Raw genomic sequence first — 23107 nt, 5'->3', positions numbered from 1 at the left:
CTTTCCCAGTTGGCTTGAACATTGAGCAATAGGTGTTGCAACAAAGCTGTCACGGGGTTCCCCGCCCCTTCAGTGAACCAATGGGAAGCAAGCCCCTGGGAGTGTCCCGCCCTGGGTCGAGGGCCACGGACCAATGGAAAATGGGGTGAGCGGTGGTGCGGCCGGAGGTAGGTGGAGTCACTCTGGGAGCTGGACGGGAGCCTGGCGGGGTCAGCCCCCGACGAACTGCCTGGTGCATGGCTGTGTGGGGCCTGGGAGGCCGCCTTGGCCTGCGCGGGGGTGTCGGCGCAGGTGGGCTATTGTGTCCTCGTTTCCAGAGCCACCGCCCCCAGGGCGTGCAAGACGGGGACGGGTGAGTGCCTGGCTGGGAGGGTAACTCGGATACCTGCCGCAAATTGTGGGGTCGTCGCTATGGTGACGTCACACCGCTGTGAGGTCACCGTAGCAACCGCCGGGTGACGTCCACGCTTGTCCTAAGTGGTCACGTGGCCACGTGGGCACCTTGGAAGCCAGAGACCAAGATTTCTTTGCGCAAGTCCGAAGGAAGCCCAGCTGTCAGGGGTCGGGGCAGGGCAAGTCCCACGGGGGCCGGGAGGGCCATCTTGCCGGGCCTCACGGTCAGGTGGGGGCCTCAGTTCAGATTTTGACGTAGCTCCAAGGCAGTTTATCCCTTAAGACGCAGAGACAGACCAACACGATCTGAAGATGGCTGTCATCATAGACCTTTAAACTTGCACCCCATTTCTGGACCTCAGAACCTGCAGAGTACCATGAATTGATAATGGATCGATAAATTTCATAGATCCAGTAATTGAACGTTTTGAGTAACTTCCTAATGTAGTGTTTTAGTGTGGAAGCCTGTATTAAAAGTGTTATGTTGCTATTTGAAAATGCCAGAACTCGACTCTGTTTTAGCAGTTCGTCATTCCTGAGTATACCTGAAGCTTCATAGAATGGAAGTGGCCCAGAGTGCTTTCTCTCCGAGAAGCCTGGACTTGGTGGAAGAGAGGATAAGAGTTTGGGTGGGTAGAAGTAAGGGTGGAAGTAAGAGTTTGGTGGGGGGAGTAAGGTAGTCTTGGGCATGAATCCCAGCCCTGTATCTTCCTTCCTGGGTGACCTGGGAAGGCAAGTCTCATCCTGTGAGCTCCAGTTTTCTCAACAGTAAAATGAAGCTCATAGATAGTTCCTATCTTTGGGGCTGTGGAAAGATTCCAGGAATGATTCCAGGAGAATGCCAGCAATCAGTTAGCACAGTGCAGAGACTATGGAAAGTGATCAGTAAACTCTTTCCGTGAATATTTATTGAGCATGAGCTACTCTGCAGATATGGATGTGGGCAAGACACAGAACTTGCCCACAAAGGGCTGCACCAGGAAGAAAAGGAGGGGAATGATGTCAGCAGAGATGCCGGCAGATGCTGGTGCTGCCCCTCAGGCTACAAGCAGCAAGCTGTGACCACTGAGGGAGGTGTCACACTGGGGAAGCCATCCCCACTCACCACGTCTTGATGTCTATTTCTCATCAGGTCACAGTCTTCCTTGAAGACACCCAAGATCCCCAAGATATACACCAAAACAGGAGACAAAGGTAGGGGGTGGGTGAAACATGCAAAAAAAGAAAAAGAAAAAGAAAAGATAGTCAGCTCTATCTTAAAGTTCTGCCAAATTGTTCAGTCATTAAAAATTATGTAAATCTCAATAAATATCATCAAATGTGATGTGAAATGAAAGAGGCCTAAGACATATATATATGTGTGTGTGTGTGTGTGTGTGTGTGTGTGTTTTAAAAATATATGTATTTTAAAAGATTTACTTATTAGAGAGAACGCTTGCATGAGTGGGGGGAGGGACAGAGGGAGAAGGAGAGAGAATCCCAAGCAGACTCCGCTCTGAGCACAGAGCCCAGTGCTGGGCTCAGTCGCACGACCCTGGGATCATGACCTGAGCCGGACACTTAACCAACTGAGCCACCGGCGTGCCCCAGATGCATAAGATAATGCTTAAGATATATTAAGTGATAAAAGCCAGTTGCAGAACAATCCAAATAATTGAAATCCACTTGGATAGAAGTGTGTTTATGTGTGTAGGTACAAATGTGTTCAGATAGGCATAGAATACTCTGAAAGCTTACATCTTGGAATATTACCTGGGAGAGGGATTGAGGATTGAGTTTTGAGAGAGGGGAATGAACAGAAGGGTTTTCATTGTTTATGGTACATACTTTTATTCTATCCTATAATTTTTTGTAATGAACATAGATTACTTTGATTATTTAAACAATACCAGAATGGGACGCCTGGGTGGCTCTGTCAGTTAAGTGTCTGCCTTCGGCTCAGGTCATGATCTCGGGGTCCTGGGATTGAGCCCCGTATTGGGCTCCCTGCTGAGCAAGGAGTTTGCTTCTCCCTCTTCCTTTGCTGCTCCCCCTGCTGGTGCGCGCACCCTCTCTCTCTAATAAATAAGTAAATAAAATCTTTAAAAAAAATAAACAGTACCAGAATATAACATACAGAAAAAAGTGAGATGTGGAAGAATATGTCAGTGTGACACATTTTCTAAAGTTTAAAACTGTGCAGATCACCAGTGTATGTGTATTTGGGGGGGGGGGTCTGTACTTACGCAGTAAAAGTGTAAACGACATGCATAGGATGTTTTTAATGCCACCGAACTGTACTCTTAGAAATGGTTAAAACAGTAAGTTTTATGTTATGTATATGTTACCACAATAAAAAAAAAAAAAGGAAAAATGTGCCTAGGGACAACAAACAGAAGGTAGTGTTGATGCCCTCCAGCAGAGACCTCTGAGGACAATGTAGTCAAGTCAGCGTGGGTCAGTTAGCTCCTTATGTGGCATACCGTGCGCTCAGTGAGAAGATGCTGGAAAGGACTCATTATAGGACTGGGCTTATGTTAGGTGATTGGGGGAGAGTTCCAGGAAGTGGGGCTTGTGCTCTGGATTGGAGGCTGTCAGGAAGCAGGCCTAATTCTCTAGTTGGGTTTCTTAAATCACTTTTAGCTGGAAGGTGGGAGACACAAAGAGAGGCTGAAGCTATAATTGATAAAGGAGCAGCAGTCCCTCGCCTTGGCCAGAGGGACACCAAACATGGGGGTGTTTGGTCATTGTTACAGTTTGGACAGTGTTCTGGGCTCAGACATGATTGTGGAGGCTCTTGTTTTGGTCTTGATGTGTCACAGTCCGAGTGGGGCCACCAGATGGTGTTCTGTGAATTCGTTCGAGTTCCAGCAGGAGAACACCACAGCCCACCTGTGAGCGCCAGGCTGGCGCTCCCAGCTGTGGGGAGCAAGTTTGCTCTTTTCCCGTGGTTAGGGTAGAATGGTAGCAAATTGTGACCTAGGCAGAGATACAGAGGACTTCGATTTTACGTGAAATATAATTGTAACATATACATAGTATGTATCTCCATGTCTTATTTCTTTAGCAGGATGGTTAGTCCATGATTTTGAGGCTTAAAATAAAAGCATATCAGGAAAGAAGCGAGGGTCGTGGTTACCCTTAGGAGTAGCAACTGAAAGGGGGTACGTGGGGGCTTCAGGGATGTGGATCAGATTCTAGTTCTTGATCTGGGTGCTGATCACAGGTATATTCAGGTGGTGGCAATTCATCAACATGTACACTTAATTTTTTTCTAAGATTTTATTTATTTGAGAGAGAGAAAGAGCCCAAGCGGGGGGAGGGGCAGAGGGAGAGAGAGAGAATTTCAAGCAGACTCCACGCTGAGCGGGGAGCCTGATGCGGGGCTCGATCCCAGGACCCTGAGATCATGACCTGAGCTGAAGTCAGACGCTTAACCGACTGAGCCCCCCCAGGCGCCCCCAGCTTGTACACTTATGATTTGAGCACTTTTCTGTGTATATGTTCTACTTCAGGTGGAAAGTTTTTTAAAAAGAGCATTTTAGGAAAATTAAAAAAAAAAAATCTTAACTTGAGTGGCTAAACATTTTTTCACAGGGTTTTCTAGCACCTTCACTGGAGAAAGGAGACCTAAAGATGACCAAGTGTTTGAAGCTGTGGGAACTACGGATGAATTAAGTTCAGCCATTGGGTAAGGCAGACGGGATTGGCCTTGAGGTTGAGTTTGAATTGGCATCAGTCAGTGTAGTTTACGTATAGCTCTCGAGAGTGCTGGCTGGTCCCCCAGGCTGCCAACCCTCGAGGAACCCGCCTTGGCCTGGCAGTGCAGGGGCCTGGGGTCAGTTCCACAAGGCTCCCGGGCTGCAGGCTCCTTTCCCTCCCTGCCCTGCCTGCCCTGCCTGCCCTGCCTGCCCCTGCCTGGCATCCGTCCCACACATGTGAAGCTGCCTTGCCCCTCTATCCCTGGCTCCCCCACCCTCCAGGCGAGTACGCTTCTCAGTGACAGGCCTGGCGAGGTGAGATACTCGGGCCAGATAATGGCAGGTGCAGAGGGTCAGAGGGTCTGCCAGCAGAGTAGAGAAGGCAGACGCTTTGGTCTGTGTGTGAAGGCAGGAGGTGAGGCACAGGATGAAATGGACAGAGGGGAAGGAAGATGAGGTGGGCATCGGCTGTTTAGGATGAGCAAATCAGCAAGCCATCGGCCCCCAGTCCGTGTGGGCAGGAGACGGGGGACATCTCAGTTGTGGATTCTTTGTCAGATCGTGAGCGAGCACCTCCATGTGCCAGGCACGGCTCAGCAGGGCACCCCAGCCCACATGCTCCATGGAGCGCGCGGTCCGAGGGGGCCGGGGAGCAGACACTAGAGGGGCATCTACAGGCGGTGGGGGCCTGATGGAGCAAGCACTGAGGAGGGGCCGACACCTGGCCTGCGTCATGGCGACGTCCCCAGTGCCGATATTCCTGAGCACCTACTTTGTGCCAGGCAGGGGGATACTGCTGTGCTCAGGGCAGATGGTGTCCGGCCTGCAGAGTTGTCCCACACTAGATGACAAATGACACGTTTGTGTCTTTAGTTCTGACTGTAAGATGGACTGTGAAGGTGCACTGGTGGTTCTTCATTGGCCCTTTTGAGGCCATTCTCCACCCTTGTCTTCATTGGTCTGCCCAGGAGGTAGCCTACGTCATGTGGTGACGCTTTCACACACACCACCCCCCCCCCCCAGTCCCCTCGTCCTCTGGCTTCCGGGTGGGTCCAGCCAATGGGAGGCACCAGCAGGAGACGGAATGTTGATGGAGACAGGTGTGGGAGCATTTCTGCCCCTGCTCCCCAGTGACTCTCGCCCGGCCGGCTGCATGGCTCCGGGCAGTGCCCCCCCCCCCCCCCCCCTGCTTCAGGCCCCTGCTTTTGCTAATCTTTGCCATCCATTGTCCGTTTCCAGAACTCTTCCCACACTCTGTTCATAGTCCCCTCACCAGCCTTTCCTCTAAGAACCCTGTGAATGTGCCGCTGACTCTTCCCTGCCGGGACCCTGCCTGGTGCAGAGAGAGGTAGCAGAGTTTGCGGGGAGGCAGGAGCCGGGGTCCTGACCTGCACCTGGGGTGCTTGGCTTTCCTTGTCCCACCTGCCTTCCCAGGGACCTCCTACTCAGCCTTCAAAGTCCCACCTCCAGCACCACTTCTTCCAGGAAGCCCTCCCTGAACCCCAGCCAAGGCCAAGGTTCTCGGGACTCTGGCCCTTTCCTCCAGAGCACTGACCTCAGTTTGCAACTTCACATTCGGTCACGTGATACCCGAGTCCCACCTCCCTGTCCTGCTGAACACAGCTTGTGTCCCTTGCACTCACGCTGAACTGCCTGGACCGGGCCAGAGCAGGCCCTGAAGAAAGAAGCATCGGCTGGATCAGTAATGAGTATAAGAAAAGGCATTTTGAGCAACACACACCCGATAACCAAATGAGAGTTTCTGACGTTCTTCCCGTCAGCAAGAAGAACAACACCGCGTGTGTTAAGAGCTGTATTAGCTAAATGACCTGCACTGGGTGAACCTGCTGCCTTCTGTAAGGCAGGGCCCAGGCACATTATGTTAGAGGCAGATTCTTTTCTTTTTCCTCATAGGTTTGCTTTGGAATTCATCGCAGAAAAAGGCCACCCATTCGCTGAAGAGCTTCGGAAAGTGAGTAGCAGTGTTGCCCCCCACACTGGGATATTTGTCCCTGTGGCCAGGCAGCCGTCACTGCATTTGCCATCTGACCATCTCTTCCTCTTTGTGCCACCTGGGGCTAGTCAGTCTTTCTCCGGGAGCCTCAGTTTCTCCACCTGCCAAATGGGGACACACGTCATCCTCCCAGGCGAGGGATGAGATAGCACCGGGGCTGGGGCGGGGGGGGGTTGCGGGGGAGTGTAAAGTGAAGAGGCCTTGACCCAGGGCGATTCTGGGCCCTCCCGGGGACGCTCGGCAATGTCTAGTGTTATTTTTGGTTGTTACACATGGAGGTGGGGCGCTACCGGCATCTGGGTGGCAAAGGCCAGGGATGCAGCTAATGTCCTACCGTGCACAGGACAGCCCCCACACCAGAGGATGCCTCGGGCCCGAACGTCAGCAGCCCCAGGGTGGAGAAAGCTGGGAAAGCCAGCTTCAGTAAGCCCTCAGCCAGGGGACTTTGTGGTCGTTAGTATTCGTGTTCTGCTCCTTGGGAAGCCTGGAGGCTCTGACCCACAGACAGGACTTCAACAGTGGAGACGGCCATGCCCCCTAGAATGCACAGGACAAGGTTGCAGTCTACAGGGTGAGCTGAGACTGGGAGCTGCTCCCTGGAGGGTCAGCCCTGCCCGCTGCAGTCCTCCAGGCCAGGCCGGAGTCCACTTAGGCTCATGGGAGCAGACAGAGGGCAGTGAGGGGGCTGCAGAAGGATGGGAGGCTTCAACTGCTGGAACATTCTGTGAACGAGGCACCTTCTGTGTGCTGGAGGATGGCTTGTAGCCTCACGGTGCAGGACTGTTCATACCCACCGCAGTCATTTCTAGATCTTGTGCTCATCTCTGAGTGGAGTTTGCAAAGGGAAAAGGCTGGGGAGGGGCGCCAGTGATGTGACGAGCCGACCTGTGCTTGAGGCTCCTGTCTGTGGGTCACAGCTGCGGCATCGCCTCCTCCGGGGCCCGGGCTGGCCCCCTGGCTTCCCGCGGGCACCACAGAGAGTGTCAGATGGTCTGATCCGTCTGCCTCTCCCTACTGGCCTGGACCCCCTGAGGGTGCGGACCCTGACTTTCTCACCCGGGAGCCTCACCAGGGCCCTGCTCGCTGGGCATCTGGGAGAGCGCTGGGCTGCCCGGGCCCTGCTGGCCTCCCAGAAGCCCGTGCCTGGAGGTCTGCATCCACGTTGCATGGGGCCAAACCGAGACTCTGAAAGGGCCGCTGGCCCAAGGCTCCCCTGGCCGGGAATCAGCAGAGCTGGGGTCCAATTCCCAAACTGGTGCCAGCTCCCTCCAGTCCTGGGGGCAGACGCTGCAGGGGGCCAACCACGGGGGCGGGGTATTGTTGCTTTGCCTCCCACCGGAAGCCCCAGAGACACCAGGCGCCCGAGTAACTCGCCCAAGCGGCAGCCCAAGGCGGGTTCCGGTCCACCGCTGGGTGGGCTCCCCCGTGTCCTGCTCCTGGCATGCCGTCAAGTGGCCCTCTTCACCGAGGCCGTAGACCCCCACCCGCCCCACGGCCCCCCGTGCAGCTCGAGTGGACTCTGGCTAGGCACAGCGTCCGAGGCCGTGTTTGCGGGTGTCATTGGCAGAGGCTCCGGTGGGGTGTCTGTCACGCAGGGGTGACCCCGTTCCCACAGATACTTGTCCCTTATGGTTTAGAAAGCACTGTCATGTTTGGTGTCTTGGCCGAGCTGTTCTAGGTCGGAAAACCAAAGCTGGCAGTTTAGAGGAAAGGAGAAACCTCACGGGGCCCAGGCCCGAGGGAGATGAGGACCAGGTGAGAAGATCATCACTGGGCGCTTGTCGCTCCTCGTCGGGGTAACCCAGATACCCCCGAGGGACCCAGGGCCCCTCTCCGCAGAGCTGGCGTCCAAGGCAGGTGTGCGGAAGGTTCGGCCGACTTTGTTAATGCATTGGCCTCCAAGTGCCGGCTAGCCAAAGGACCGGACAGTCCCTGTCAGGCCAGACCCTGCACGCCTTGGTGGCATCAGGTAGCCCCTCTGCGCGAGGAGTCCCGTCATCTCTGCTTGGCGGGCCACGAGTGGATCTTCATTCTCACCTTCTGTCGCTTCCCAGATCCAGTGCTCGCTGCAGGATGTCGGCTCTGCCCTGGCGACACCGCGCTCCTCGGCCAGGGAGGCTCACTTAAGTAATCTCTCTGTGCTTGGAGGGCCCAAGGGGGTGGGGCTCCGTCCTGGGTGTCACCTGGGTCCCCCGGCTGCCTGGCCCCTAGGCCCCGAGAAGGAAGGACCTCCCGAGCCCGTGGGAGGGGTTTGTAGAGCCCCTGGGCAGAAGGCACACAGGGGCGGTTTCCTTGGTCTGGCGGGCCGTGGGTCTCATGGCCATGTCTTTCTGCTTCCCCATGCCTCAGGACATGCCGTGTTCGAGGCAGGGCCCATCCTGGAGCTGGAGCAGTGGATCGACAAGTATGCCAGCCAGCTGCCCCCGCTCACGGCCTTTATTCTGCCGGTGGGTACCGAGGGGTCTCACCCGGGGGTTGGCTGCCAGCCAGGCGTATTCACAGAAACAGGCGTTGACTAAGTCCCCTCTTTTAATTTTTGCCAGTGACAGAAGCTGTCCCCCAGCTTCCCAAGTCCCCTCCAGACCCTCGCCAGTCTCTCCCCCACCCCTGCCCACTTTGCCTTTGGAGGGGGGTGTCCAGCAGGTGTGCCCCTGCAGGGCCCCTGGAAGCAGAACACTGCCTATTGGGGTGCGGGGCCCTATGTACCTGTTGGCCCATCTGTCTGCCGTGGGCACGCCTGCCCCGCCCCCCATGCCGCCCCGCTACCCCCGCTCCCGCCAACACCCACTCTCTCCTTCCAGTCCGGAGGCAAGGGCAGCTCCGCGCTACACGTCTGTCGGGCCGTGTGCCGCCGAGCAGAGAGACGGTAAGGGGGCCAAGGGAGAGGGCGGGGGGCTGCTCAGAGCAGCAGGTAGGCCCCAGGGCGGGGGTTGGCTCCGTGCCGGCCAGCCGGCCGGCCGGCCATCAACAGACCTCCACCTGCCACCTTCACCGTCCTGGGCGGCCACCAGCCAGACCAGGTCTCTGTCCTCAGAGCCCTGCGTCGCCGCGGGGAGACAGTGAGCCGGGAGCCCACAAATGACAGATGATGTCACCACATCAAGAGCAGAGCTTCTAGAGAAACAAGAGCTTACGGGTGAACAGGGTAGGAGGCCAGGAGGAGGCCCTGGTGGGTTTAGCTGGTTATTGATAATTCCACCACCCACGAGGCATTAAAGTCAAAAGGCTATCTGGTGACACGCCCCCTCCCCTGTGCCCTGGCTCCGCATCCCTGGGGGTTGATGTAGGCGGGGCGGTCAGAGCTGGGCCGAGGTGAGGGGAGGACCCCACACCGTGGGCGGGGCTGTGGGGGACATGCCGTGGGCACAGGGAGGGTCACGCCGTGTGAGCCAGGAGTTGAAGACATGGGGGGCGGGGTGGGACAGTGTGCAGGGCAAGGGGACAGCAGGGGCAGAGGTGGCCCCGCACAGAACGGACACCAAGGAGGCCAAGTCTCTGGGTCCAGAGCGAGAGGGTGTGGGGCCCAATGAGGCCAGAGGCCGGGCAGAGCCTCGTAGACGCAGAGGGGACAGATGTGCCTCTGTCCTGAGAGCCACAGGAAGCCATGGATGGGGTGACACGAAGGGACCCTGCTGGCAGCTGGGTAGAGAAGGGCCCAGAGGAGCCCCCATGGCTGTGGGAGGCTCAGCGGGGAGGCTCTCCACAGACCAGCCAGCCGCTGTGCCGACACCTCCGACGCGGAGTCAGGGAGGGGAGGGGCCCCCCAAAAGCTCCTGATCGCCTTTTCAGAGAAACTGAAAAAGAGCTCACTGCAAAGCCTCCATCTACACCACTCAGAGACCGGCTGCCACTGGCTTTACAGAGAAGTGGAAGTAAGGCACCGCTTTGATACAGTTGGCAGGGCTGTGCTACGCACTTCCTATTCCTTCTTCCGTTGATGCCTCATGATGACCTGGGCAGAGAGGGGGTGGTAGCCCCCAGCATACGGGAGCCAGGAAATTGGAGCTCAGAGAGGTGACATCCTGGCCAGGGCGGGCAGCCGGCTGGTCCCGAGCAGAGTCCAACCCTGAGCTCTGTCCACAGCCCCACATCATAAAGCTTTCATCGCTCATGAAGTGGTTTGCCAGAGAGATCCTGGGTGACAGAGCTCCGGCCTCAAAAGAACAAATTAGCCGTTTGTACAAAACCATCCACCTCGGCGATGCTCATAATAGCAAAAAATTGGAGAAACCCAAAGGCCCAACGATGGGGCTTAGTCGAGCGGAGGATGGGTCCTCAGTACACTGGACAGGGAGGTGGAGACGTGCCTGTGGGATGAAAAAGCCCCTTGGGCAGGGGCCACAAACCCAGAGCCTCGGTTTTGGGGGGAGCACCTCCCAGCAAGGGTTCTGCGGCAGAGGGGACACACAGAAGGGGCCTAGCAAGGGCAGACAGCAGTCCACTGTCTGGAACGTCTGCAGCCAGACTGGCAAGGAGCTGCTTCGGGCTTCTGGAGGCGCTGGTGTGGGACGCAGCCCTGGGGCCCCCGGAATGTACGAGATGCGGTTTCCTCTCCTTCCAGCGTGCTACCTCTTGTCCAGATGGGTGAGACAGACGCTAATGTGGCCAAGTTCTTAAACAGGTACTCAGATGGAATTCGGGGAGTCCCGGGCCTCTGAAAAACTAGGCCCATTGTAACAATAAGGCCAGGGGCCCCACACACTCCTTCACTCCTTTCACACCCATGGAGGGTCTGCGACGTGCCCGGTGCTGAGCCCGCACAGGGATGCCACTGAGAACAAGGCAGGCACTGTCCCTGTCCCTGGGGAGGTGAAGGTCTCACTGGGAGAGACCATTATAAAAACCGGTGGCACAAAACATAAAAACAAAGGGACAGTGTGTACCAAGGGGCCCGCTTTCAGGTTTGAGGGACCAGGGAGCTCAGGCAGGGATCTCTCAGGCCCTCCCTGCAAGGCCCGGGGGCCATGTGAACTGAGAAGAGATAGCTGGGCCAAGCCAGCTCAGGGCCATCCGAGCCCAGGGCCCCCGAGCAGGACCCAGTGAGCTGGGCTGGCCCCCGGGAGGCTCCACTGGATTCTGTTGCAGCCTTGGCTCACGCAGTCCCAGTGTGGGCAAGGTCAGGGCCCGGGGGCAGGCTGAGAACCCAGGGGTCCCTGGGAGCTGTCCTGGGTGTCCAGAAAGTGACTTCACAGCCAGGGCTTGGCCCCTCGCTGTGGTCACCCTTCCCACTGGGATGTGACCTGACCAGCTCCATTCTTCCTGGGAGGTGGGTGGGCCCGAAGGGAGTGAGGAAGGTTCCATTCATTCTCATAGCAGCGACCTTTGGGGAACATTATAGTCCCGTAGGGTTGTGTGGGTTGAGCCAGTTCATTCCCTTAGCAAGGAAGGCGGCGCTGAGCAGAATAGCTGCAAGTATGTCATCACCCCCCAGGAATGGGGGACGCCCAGAGCAGAATGTCTTCTGCTGCCCCCAACCCCTGTCCCCAGAGAGACAGCCAGGCATTAGGAGGAGGGAGGCTGGATCCCAGTGGGGGCGTGGGTCAGGGAAGGTTCCAGCAGGACCCGGCATGGAGCTGACCTCAGAGAGTAGGATTGGGGCCGGGAGAGGTGGAGGAGGGTGGTGGTCAGTGCTCAGCATGAAAACAAGAAAAGTGGGGGACAGTTGAGAGGTGGGCGGCTTCCTGAACTCACTGCAGGCACCCTAAGGGCAGGCTGGGTGTTTCAGTTTTGGGTGTCTCAATCCCGGCCACTGGAAGGTGCAGAAAGCAGCCCAGGAGGGGCCCAAAGCCATCAGCCCTGTGAGGCCGGGTGGAGTTAGCGGCCTCATGCAGCAGGAACTGCCCCAGCCCTGGCGCCAGAGTTACAGAAAATGGCCTGGAGGGCCATCCATCAAGCCCAAGTTGGCTGAGCACCCGCTGTCCTGCCCAATGCTCCTAGGGCATGTGATTTATATTTCCTCCTTGAAGGCTAATATGGGAAGGACCCTGTTAGCATTGATCTCTCATTTCACATCATCCCGTTGACTTCTCTCTGCCCCTCCAGACTCAGCGACTATCTCTTCACGTTAGCCAGATACACGGCCATGAGAGAGGGGAATCAGGAAAAAATATACAAGAAAAATGACCCGTCAGAGCGAGCCTGAGGCACGTGGAAATAATGCAGAGGGGGAGCAAAGGGGGAGATTGGCAGACCCCTTGGAGGTGAAGAGTTTGTCCTTCCTGTCCTGATTCCTGAAGATCTCAGCCAAGGGGGCTGGGTGAGACTCCTGGCTGCTCCCCTAGGCTCTCCCGGGTCGTGGAGGAAGTGGGAACGAATGAACTCGGTATTGCAGAAAATAGGGTAAAGTGATTGCTGTGCAAGGAAGAGCCACATAGAAAAAAAATAAAAGTGGGAAAAGCTCGAGCCGTGTGCGCGTGCACGTGCGTGTGTTGAGAGAGCCCTTCCACTGCGGGCTCAGGTGGTGTAAGGATTTGAAGCGGTACCAGAGGCCCCTGGAAATGGAACTGTGATTTAGCCATGCCACAGGGGCTGTAAGTGTCACGTTCATAAAGGGGAAGGCACACAGGGTTTGGAAGTTCGAGCCCCTCTGAGCCACCTTCCCCGCCTGTGTCGGGGGAAGGACAGCTGCAGACACACGAGGTGCGTGTGGCAGGAGTGCAGTCCAGAGAACCCCCCTCCCGGCAGGGAGCCTTCCTCCCTCGGTGGGGGGCGGGGGGCTGAGGGACAAGGGGCAGAGACCCTGGTGAGAGCACAGCACTGCTCAGAGGAGGACTTCTTTCTCTGCTGGTCTCGGCCTCTGAGATCCGTGCCACGGCTGTGTTTTATTTCTCTTGTCACCCCTGCTGCCCCCCCCCAAAAGACCCTGCCAGGGCCAGCTGTGTCCTTGGGAAGGGGATATTTATGCAGGGCAGGGAGGCGGCCCGAGAATGTGGAGACTGCACGCCGCTAATTGCAGGAAATGACTCGGGAAGGGCAGGCTCTCGCGACCTGTCAGGGCCCAGACGCCTGGCGGACTCTGTGCGCCTCTCACTCCGTCACCGAGCCCCTGCTCAGCACCAGGCCCCAGCTCGGGCTCGGGGAGCCTGCTCACCCTGGCTGTCCTAGCCAGCGGCTCCGCGACGGCAACGACCACCGGTCACGTGCAGACTTGGGCTCTCACTGTCACCACTGTGCCGGCGAGTTTTGCCGAAGGAACAGGTGCATGGCATCCTGCTGGCTCGCTCCCTCGGTTCCCGGCAGGCCGAGGTGCCGGCGCGCACGGGTGAAGGCGAAGGCCCTCCCAGTGGTTAGCGCCAGGTCTGGGCCTCGGCAGGCGCTCAGTGCTGGGGAGCGGAGCGGAGCGCGGCACGAGCACGACCGAGGGGCTCAGCACTCAGGCCGGGCCAGGGAGGCGCGCACCCCGGGAGCTCGCAGCGACCCAGGCCACTCACTCCGGATCTTCCTGCAAGGAGCAGGACGTAGATGGCGGAACGACATCCCCCCCCCCCCCGCTCCTAGGGGTGGTCAGACACCCTACAAAGGACGAGAGGAGCAGTTTGAGTAAAGACAGCATCAAGTGAGGCTTCGAAACAAAGCAGTTGGCCTCTTGCCAAATCCCGGCCCCACCTGCCCTTGCGGCGGTGCAGGCCTGACGTTCGCTCTTTTCTCTCCGGGTCCCCAGGCCCCGCCTCAGCCACCTCCTCCCGAGGGCATACATCCCCTCACACAGGCCCAGGTGCAGGGACGACTTGGCAGCTCTGCAGGGGCCGCATGCGTGGCCAGCCTGGGGAAAGCAGCAGGCCTGCTTTGCAGGCCCGGACGACGGACTGGGTTGGCGCGCTGGCGCGTCTGCAGGGCCTTACAGAGCCACAGTGGAGCCCGAAGCAAAAGGAAACCTGCGTACCCCTGCGTGCACGCCTGCACTCGCCAAAATAGCCTCCCGTGTCTGGAACCTAGTGGGAAACGTCAACACAAAGCTCCACTGTCAAAACACACGACTAAGGATGAGGCCTGCGGTGCCCGATCTGTTTGCACACCGCTGTCAACGCTCGCAAGGGATGGCCCCCTTGCACGCTAGGGCAGGGCCGGGAAAGAAACAGCGGGCAGCTTTTATTGAAAATTTCCACACCTCAGGGCGCCTGGCTGGCCCAGTCGGAGGAGCGTGCGACTCTTGATCGCGGTCGGAAGTTCGAGCCCCGTTGGGCAGAGGGATTACCTAAAAGTAAAAATTAAAAAACCTGTGATTCCTCATTGATCATAGGTCTTTTGCATGACTTTGATTTTTTAGAATACCACGTGAAAATTGTATTTGCCTTGATTCCTGGGGGTTTGGGCGCTCCCCTACGCGGGCTCGCCTGCCTCTCCCCAGCGCTGCCCGGCCCCCGGGGACACGTTTAGTGCCCTGCAGAGAGTAGCTGGTGGTTGGGTAGTGCAGCGGAGAGAGCCACACATAATCGTCACGCCGGCCAGCGCCGGGGAGGGGTTTAAACCACATGCCAGGCCCCGATCCTGGGGCACCACGGACAGCATTCTCGTTCAAACCTCATAGCAACCCCGAAACAGCCACTCAGCAGGGGAGAAAACCGAGGCTCAGGGCGTCAGCACCAAGGTGTGGGCCCCGGGATGGGGACTTGCGACTCCCCCGCGCCCACCCCCACCGCCCCTTGACAGCCGTTTTAATCACGACCTGGGCCCCCCGAGAACAATATCAGACGCTAATAGATTCTGCTGTCTCATTCCTCAACCTAGTTTCCCTTAACTGCTATCTGCTGGCTATTGTTAATGTGCATTTCTCACCGAGTAATTTTCTCAGCCCAAACTTGTAACACCTCCCAATGACAAACGTCCCGGTTCCGAATCCCCCGTCAGCTGCAATGTCACCCTCACCTCCTCCCCGACACCTTCCCCCGACAGCCCATCCAGTTTTATGATCGCTCTCTCCGTTATCACTACTGAACCTTTAAGAATCCAGACACACTTCAAGTTCAATTGAATAAAATCCCTTGTATAATAAATTCCACGTGAATGCTACATAAATCAGTACCAGGAAGGATTTGTGGCTCATCCCTGCCTGCCTTTGCCCGGGCTCGGGAGTCTCCCTGGCAATCCTGGACCCAGGCTGGCCCAGTCTTGCTTACTGAGACCATTCACCTTTGCAGCCCAAGTGGGCGTGCGGTCTCCTTCTCTGGGAGTCCCTCGTGGAAGGCCATGCTTGAGCCCGAGCAGAGGCAGGGGACAGTCAGGTTGGGGACACCTGAGGCTGTGGGGATGTCCCTCGTGTTCTCTCATACTCCACAGAATCAGACACTTGAGACGCTTCTGATGGAGGCTACGTGCATACTCTCCCGAGAAAGATGCACGCGCACACACATGTTCACAGGATGTGTACAATTAGAGCAAGTCCACGGAAGCCCCAAGTAAGAATCCCCACTTTCTTATTTTTTTTAAGATTTTTATTCATTTGACAGAGAGAGAGAGCACAAGCAGAGGGAGAGGGAGAAGCAGACTCCCCGCTGAGCTGGGAGCCTGATGCGGGGCTCTATACTAGGACCCCGGGATCATGACCCAAGCCGAAGGCAGACACTGAACGACTGAACCACCCAGGCGCCCCAAGAATCCCCACTTTAAAATAACCCGTGCAGCCCCGCAGAGCTCCAGCCTTGCAGCCTGAGAAGCAGCACTCAGGCCTGGCCAGGGAGGCTGCTGGATGGCCTCTGATGCTCCCGACCGTGGAGGGCAGTGAACAGCCCGGCACACAGCTGGGCTTCGGCCCAGGCCGACTCGGGTTCAAGACCAGCTCTGAAACTTCCTAGCTTCAAGATTCTGGGCGGGTCACTCCATCTTTCTCAGACTCGCTTCTTCATCTGTGAAACAGGAAGGACGATGATATCTACCCCATAGATAGAGGCCATTAAGAGAGATCAACGTAAGGCAGTACTTAAAAGGACTCAGGTGCGCCTGGGGGGCTCAGTTGGTTAAGCGTCGGACTCTTGGTGTTGGCTCAGGTCAAGATCTCAGGGTCGTGAGTTGGAGCCCCACATCAGGCTGTGTGCTCAGTGTGGAGACTGCTTGAGATTCTCTCTCTCCCTCTGCTCCTGCCCCTCCATGCTCTCTTTTTCTAAAATAAGTAATCTTTTTTTTTTTTTTAAGGACTTAGCATGGCCCCTGGCAAGTTAACTGTTTTGTTTTTGTTTTTTTAAGATATACTTATTCGATAGAGAGAGAGCACGAGTGGGAGGGGCAGAGGGAGAGGGAGAGAGAATCCTCAGACTCCATGCTGAGTGTGGAGCCCAACATGGGGCTCCATCTCACGACCCTGAGATCTCGACCTGAGCCTAAATCAAGAGTCAGACGCTCAAATGCCTGAGCCACCCATGCCCCTCAAGTTAACTGTTTTTATAGTTGTTGTTGTTACGACTTGAATTCAAGTTCCAGCCCTGCTGCTTCCTGGCTGAGCCACCTTGAGTAAATTGTTTGACCTCACTGAGCCTCAGTCTTATCTTTTATGACTGGGGCTCATGATTCAGCTTCCAAGGGTTCAGGGAGTAAGCCCCACGGGTTTGGCACATGGGAGCTGCTCAAGAAAAAAAATGTAGCTATTGTTGTGTCTTCTTTTCAAAGCACTTTCAAGTAGCACAGGCCTGGGTGAAGCTCAGAAGACCACTAAGCGGCACCCCCAGTTGGTTTGGACTTACTGAGGCTGGGTACACAGGTGGCCTCCAGGGGGGCTGGTCCCAGTCAGACCAGGGGCCCTGGCTCCAGGGACACCATGCTGCCCAAGTACTCAGTGACAGAGCAATGAGAGCCAGAAGGGATCTCAGAAATCACTGCTCCCATTTTACAGACGGGAAAACTAAGGCCAAGAGAGAATATAGAAATAAATATTAATAATGACCACAAATTGAGTAGGGATTGTGTCCAGGCATCTTGCTAAGCACCTTACATGCAATAGTTCATTTAATTCTTCCAAAAGCCCATGAAGGTGGTACTATTAACATCACTGTCATCTCCAAATTACAGGTGAAAAACCAGCCCAGCTTGGAGGTCACGTGGCTCTAGGAGATGGAGCTAGGCTTGAAATCAGGGCTCTACGCCCTTCAACACCACGACTAATCATTTACTCAACACTCAGCTACATGCTTAGGTGTACCTTGATGTGTCTTATTTCTCAGAACCCACTGAGGTCTGTGCACGTATTCTCCCCATTTCAGAGGTAAGGACAATGAGGCCCAGAGAGGTGAGGTCACTTGCTCAGAATCACACAGGATCTGCTGGGGTGATGTGATGGTTGTAATGATATCCTAATAAACAGTTGACATTTACTGAGCTCTTCTTGAGCAATACGAGGAATACTGTGTTGAGCAATATGAGAGCAACTTGCGTGTGCCATTAGCACATACTCCGCTCCCCCCCCCATAGCCCCCTCAGGTAGATATCAGTAGCTTTGTTTCAGATGCAGACACAGAAACTGAGGCACAGGAAGAGAGCACTTTGGCCGGTGGCCAAACTCAGACTTGAACTTGCATCTGTCTGCCTCAAGCATTCTCTTACCTCTCCACAGTGACTCAAGCTGCCTGAGGTCTCCCTGTGAGCAGCAGTGGAGCTGGGACAAGAACCCCAGTTTTCAGATTCCTGTGGAGGGGGCCGTCTTGGGACAGTGGTGCCACCGCCGCCATTGACAGTGAACTGGGCGGGGAGGAGAAGAGGGCATCGTAAACCCCGGGGGAGGGGACCCTACCACCCCTGCTACAAGCTACCTCTCTGGGGAAGGGTGAGAAGCAGGCACCAGTTCGGGGGGGCGGGGGGCATAAGGGCAAAGGCAGGCTGGAGAAACGATGGAATAAATGGCGGAAAGCCGTCCAGCTGACTTAGGACCTGGGGGTGGCGGGGTGACCTGTCCCCCACCAGATGCTCCCAAGGCACAGAGCCTTCGGCCCTCACCACTGGCCATCTGTAGCGCCCACGTTCCTCCCCCAGCAAGCAGGTGCCTTTATTTACGATCACCTTGGAAGGGTCGAACAGACATATGTTGCTAAGGGTCGTTTATACTTGTTTATAAAATTTATGGCTTCACCTCGATTACACACTGTCAAAACGGGAAGGATTGGCCCCAAAGTCTCTTGCCGCATGACTGCCTCAGACGTGCGTACATCTGTTAACTCCGTAGGAGCTGTAGAGGAAAATAAGGTTGATGATAGCTCAAAAGCTCACTGTCCCGTCACAAGGTGTGGGCAGCCCACCTCGAGAAAAGGCATCGGGGCGTGTAGGTAGAAAGGAAGGGGGTCGGGGTCTGTGGGTGGCCACTCCAGGTGGCACCAGGACCCTGCCCCCTCCTGGCTACGGACTCTCCTGGGCCAACTTCGCGTTGCCCAGTGGGAGAGGAAGAACTTGATTCTGAGGACCCTCAGGGGTCCGGCCACAGGACCCGGCAGCTGGATAGAGTTCTGAGCCTGTGGCTCTCCACCTGCAGGCTTAAGCGGGGAGAGAGAAACGTGGACTCTCCACTGCTGGGGGGATCGGAGCTAGGGACAACCTTGCGGGAGGGCAATTTGGCAACATATACGAAAGGCCTGGAAATGTGCGTCCTTATGGACTGGCGGTTCTGTGTCCGAGAATTGCTCCAAAGGAAAGATACATCGGTGAAGCCAGCAGGATTTTTTTTCACGGCAGAGCTGCTCATTACAGTGAAAAACTGGATGCTGTGTCCAACAATAGGGAGCTAATTGTCAAATAAGGAAAATACTGAACGGTAAGGGGCTCTAAGAAGCACAAACTACTGAAATGGACGGTGTCTATTTATTACTATGGAAAGGCATCCATCTTTTAAGTGGAAAAAAACAAAACCAAACCAAACCCCAGTTATCCAATGGTATAGTACAGAATGACCTAATTCCAGAAAAAGAAATAGGTGTGTGGATATACATCACAGGAAAGAAATACGCAAGGATCTGTTCCATGTGTTAATAATGCCTCCAAATCATGGGACTATGGGTGGTTTTAACTTTCATTTTTGTCTGGGTTTTCCAACCTTTTCTTTAACAATGTATTTGGGTTGGATTTGACAGAGGCTCACTTGTGTAATAAACCTAAGTGCAGAAGAGAGAAGAAGCTGACAATTGCTTGCCATGCCTGTCATAAATCATCTACCTCTCTTGGGATGTTTGGAGTGAGAGGCGGCTGCCCTCTGGTAGCCAAAGCCACGGGGCCCGTCCAAAGTCTAGAAGCCTTGGAGAGTATGTGCCTGGTCGTTCTGTCGGAGCCGGCTGGCTGCCTGGAGCGCAGCTCCCGTGCGGTCTGAATGTGGATGCTTGGCTTCCGTTGTAGGGCAACAGAGGAGGGAAGAAAGCTGATCACAGCCCCATTGAGGATTGCCCCCGGAGGGTAATCGCACCCGCTTTTCATCCTTCTTTCTCCTCTGTTGGTTGCTGCATCTGTAACTTGTATGGGGCTTGATTTAGACAAAGGACATTCCCACTGATTACCTTATGTGGATTTTCACCGTGGATTACCACCCTACCTTCACCTGGGCACCCCAGCGGGTAGCGTGATGAGTCAGTCCAATGTGCCACAGTCAGCAAGTGGCAAAACCAGCACTCAACCTGGGGCTTCTGCGTCAAAACTCAGCTTCCTTTCCCGATTATGTTTCTGCGGGGACAGTGGACGGGCTGATCCCAGGGGTGGGAAAGAAGTGCCAATGCACGGTGATTGGTAGGGGCTGCCTGGAAGGCTGTGTTAAGAAGGAGCTCGAGGCTGGGTCCCCATGCAGCAGAAGGTGCTGGTAATCCATTAGTGATGCCTCGCATGGTTTCCGATGTGTATTTGATAGCTCTGAATTCCTAGGCCAAGGCCCTCACAGATTTCAAAGACTGGGGACTTCAGAGGCACGTATGGTCTCCAGGCTTCCTGATAGTGGTCACACTGTCCTTCCCAGCTGGCCCTCAAAATGGCTCTCTCGACCCCACGGTTCCCCAAGACAGCAAACGGGCAGGACAGATTTCTCAGAGCTTCGAGGTGACACATCAGGGTCATAGATCTCCGAGGAGCACATGCGTATAAATCTAATTGATGAGTCAGCCCTGATGAGCTCGCCACCATAATTCAGAATCTGTAATTACATTTCACATTAGAGCATGCAAAGTTAAGATTAAGACCAATGAGAAATAGTGTGACACCTCCCATCTCCCAGCCAACCCCCAGCCTCTGCCACAATCGTCCCTCCCCCGCCCGCTCCTGTCAGCAGGCAGGTGTCCTAGAAGCTACATCCCTTTGGCTGTTTCTTCTCTCGGTTCCCTGTGGGGTTGCTTCCTGCTGTGCTTGGCACCAGATCCAGCTCCCCTTCCTGCGGTGCTGCATTCAGGGGAGGCAAACAGTTTGTTTCGGGCGACATTTTTGAGTTTATGGTTTGCAGCGCCCTCCCACTGAAGACCCCGAAGAGCGCACCTGTAGTTGAACAACGTCAGATGGTCTTGTTGCAACAAGAGAGCACACACACCCTGGGGAAATGTGGGGTGTTTCAGGAGGAGGATTTCTTCAGCGTGTGTTGGGAGTTTTGAGGGGTGGTTCAAGGAAGAAAGGGCAGTTCTGTAGTTAGGTACCTTAGTAAATCTTATCTAGAAGGCAGGCAGGAATGATATTAAAGCTGTAATGGCAAGGCGCCTGGCTGTCTCCGTTGGTAGAGCACGCGACTCTTGATCTTGGGGTTGTGAGTTGACAACCCACATTAGGTGTAGAGAATAGTGGAAAAAAAATCTAAAAAAGAAGAAAAATCTAAACTCAACAATCTAACTGAAAAGAATAAAGCTGTAATGGAATATGCTGGAGGGTCAACAGGCATAGCCCCCAACCTCAAGGACCAGGCTTGGTGACCCACCTTGCACACATGCATCCCCACACCCCACACCCAGGACGTGACCAAGTATTTGGTCTGGGAAGTAAATCGAGTGCTCATTATATGCCAGGTATGGGGCATGTCTGACCTCATGTAACCTGACAGCAACCCTACGTGGGAAGAATTATCAACCTCATTTTGCAGGCTTGCAAAGGTTAGGTGACTTGCCCCAGGTCACGTAAGGAAGTAGCCGGGACCAGATATGAAGTCTAATCTACTTCCAGAACCCAAATCCTTGCCACCACCCTGGGCACCAGAACAGGCTTTCGAAGTCTTAAAAATGGCAGGAACCCTCTTGTGGATATTTATATTTGGGGACCCCCTCATCCAGTTCCTCTTCTCTTCATAGTCATGCCTCAATTCCCTCTGGGGGATTTACTTTTCCCAATGGGATACAATCTCCATGGGGGGGGGGGGGTGTCTCTTGTTTTCAACACATCAGAAATGATCTTATGGGTTTCCTGTTAGTGTCTGGCTCTCCCAAAGTCGACTGTACCCTAGTGCTTAGTTAGTGCTTGGCACACAGCAGGTGCCCAACATTTACTGAATGGATAAATGCAAGACATCAGAGCCTTGCTCAGTCTTTTCTCTTTCCCTGCACTTTCCCTGAAGATTGGCATGATCGGAACGAGGATGGGTTCCTGGCTGGGGCTGAGCCCTTCCTGCCGAGTCCCGAAGAGGCTCTGCCGCCGTCTGCTCTCTAAGACCCTGAACGGCCCTGGCTCCCGCTCTGGCTCAGCTCTGGTTCTCCCATCCTTGAAACCTGCCAATAAATCCCTTCTCGGTCTCCATAAGGCAGAACCCCAGCTGATGGAAACTGTTCTCGATGGCTTCACAGTGTGAACCTGCCAGGACAAGCCACCCAGCTTGTCCACCAGGGGCCACTGCTACAGCCAGCCCAGAAGAAAGACCAAGGAACTCTGGCCATTGCTGTGGAAGCAGTGGCAAGTTCACCGTCATTATTAACATGGTTTGAGGGCTGAGGGGCAAGGCCTTCTTAGAGAAGACACCACCATCCCAAATGGATCATGGTCCCAGATGCACGAAGGAGGCGCTCTGGGCATTGACCTTGTCCTCCTTGGGTCTCTGGCTCACCTGGTGAGAAGGGTTCCGCTTGTTGGGATAGGAATGAGGAGCTAAGGAAGTGGTGGGGGAGGGTCCTGAAACTCCTGCAGCCTGCCTCTGCCTGGGGAGCTTTGATGGGGGAGGTAGAGGCAGGCTAACAGCAGAGCGGGTCCCCTTTTGCTCAGGTACACCCTCAGTCCAATCCAGCTCTGACTTTTACCTCTGTAGCTGGGAATGGTGCTGTTCCGGAGATTGTCACCTCTCCCAGTTTTGCCAGGACTCAGGGAGACGAGAGCTCTGGGATCCTCAGCAAGTCCTTAAAAAATGTTATAGGGCCTTACCTGCAAAGTGGGTGCAATTCTGTTTCCAGCAGTCCCCTCAAGGGGAGATGGCACAGGGGTGAGCACCAGATGCAGAAAGAGACAGAACAGCTGCTGGGACTTTGCTCAATCTTGATCCCATCGTCCAGAAGGCTCTCCCACTCCTCTTTTGACTGCTCCAACTTTGGTCAGGGCTTTGGAGTGCATGGCAAACCAGGGTTCGAATCTTGGCTTTGCCACTGACAGATTCTAGGGCCTTGGACAAGGGTCTTGCTGTCTCCAAATCTCAGTTTGCCTGGCTGTGAAGTGGGCATCCTAACAGGGTGGCTCTAGGGGGCGTGATCACAGTATGTGCTCAGGCACCTCTCTTGGATTAGTTATACTTCTTCCGCCAGCCTCACAGTGAGCGCTGTAGGGCAGGGAGGTGTCCCCATTCTTCCTGGCTGTGCCTCCAGCACCTGGCGCAGCCTGTGTGTCTATTTTCGGATGAACAGAGGCAAGCCCGAACTCCCAGGCAATCTGGCTTCCCCGGGCTGGCTCCTGGCTGGGACACCCGCCAACTGCCGGGTCCAACAGGCATCATCTGTGATGCTGACAAGGCCACCCGGGCTGCAGGGCAGACCCTCACTGCCCCACACAGGTGACACTCCCTTCCCGGCACAGAGTCCCTGGGTGGGACACAAGCAGGCTGCGGAGAGGGTCACAGAGCCTGATGTTTGGTACAGGTGCCCAGAGCACGCAATGTATCAAGAGGACAAAGCGTCACTGT

The 23107-nt window shown here is 55.4% G+C and overlaps 2 protein-coding genes across 5 annotated transcripts in view; one reads left to right on the top strand and one right to left on the bottom strand.

Moving 5' to 3' along the window:
- The first annotated feature begins 162 nt into the window (after positions 1 to 162).
- On the top strand, positions 163 to 12489 carry MMAB (metabolism of cobalamin associated B). Of its 4 annotated transcripts, XM_027577430.2 has the most exons (10): positions 163 to 352; positions 1526 to 1587; positions 3970 to 4063; positions 5988 to 6045; positions 8142 to 8214; positions 8437 to 8534; positions 8889 to 8953; positions 9877 to 9959; positions 10649 to 10708; positions 12130 to 12489. In XM_027577430.2, the coding sequence occupies exons 1-9, from the start codon at positions 237 to 239 to the stop codon at positions 10702 to 10704; spliced, it is 705 nt and encodes a 234-aa protein (XP_027433231.1). In that variant the 5' UTR covers positions 163 to 236; the 3' UTR covers positions 10705 to 10708; positions 12130 to 12489. The 4 variants fall into 4 exon arrangements, with proteins under 4 accessions (XP_027433231.1, XP_027433230.1, XP_027433232.1 ...); XM_027577429.2 differs by lacking the exons at positions 10649 to 10708; positions 12130 to 12489 and adding an exon at positions 10171 to 10634; XM_027577428.2 differs by lacking the exon at positions 9877 to 9959 and having other exon boundaries at positions 165 to 352.
- A 3170-nt stretch (positions 12490 to 15659) lies between these two features.
- The window catches only part of UBE3B (ubiquitin protein ligase E3B), a 62752-nt gene continuing 55304 nt past the window's right edge, over positions 15660 to 23107 (bottom strand). Inside the window, exons 28-30 of the transcript XR_003516905.2 lie at positions 18140 to 18235; positions 17617 to 17751; positions 15660 to 15929 (exon numbers count right to left, since the gene is read on the bottom strand). The gene's annotated coding sequence lies outside the window, so the exon portion shown is untranslated. The remainder of the gene's footprint in view (positions 15930 to 17616; positions 17752 to 18139; positions 18236 to 23107) is intronic.

Source organism: Zalophus californianus, chromosome 14, assembly GCF_009762305.2.
Source record: "Zalophus californianus isolate mZalCal1 chromosome 14, mZalCal1.pri.v2, whole genome shotgun sequence".
In the NCBI taxonomy this organism is placed as follows: domain Eukaryota; kingdom Metazoa; phylum Chordata; class Mammalia; order Carnivora; family Otariidae; genus Zalophus; species Zalophus californianus.
Note: the sequence above shows the minus strand (reverse complement) of the source record. Positions and strands in the feature narration are given on the sequence as shown.

Coding starts and splice junctions, on each gene's coding strand:
- MMAB (XM_027577428.2), top strand. CDS start 237: ATGGCTGTGTGGGGCCTGGGAGGCCGCCTTGGCCTGCGCGGGGGTGTC. Junction 353..1,525: donor GGCGTGCAAGACGGGGACGG/GTGAGTGCCTGG, acceptor ATTTCTCATCAG/GTCACAGTCTTCCTTGAAGA. Junction 8,535..8,888: donor TCACGGCCTTTATTCTGCCG/GTGGGTACCGAG, acceptor CTCTCCTTCCAG/TCCGGAGGCAAGGGCAGCTC.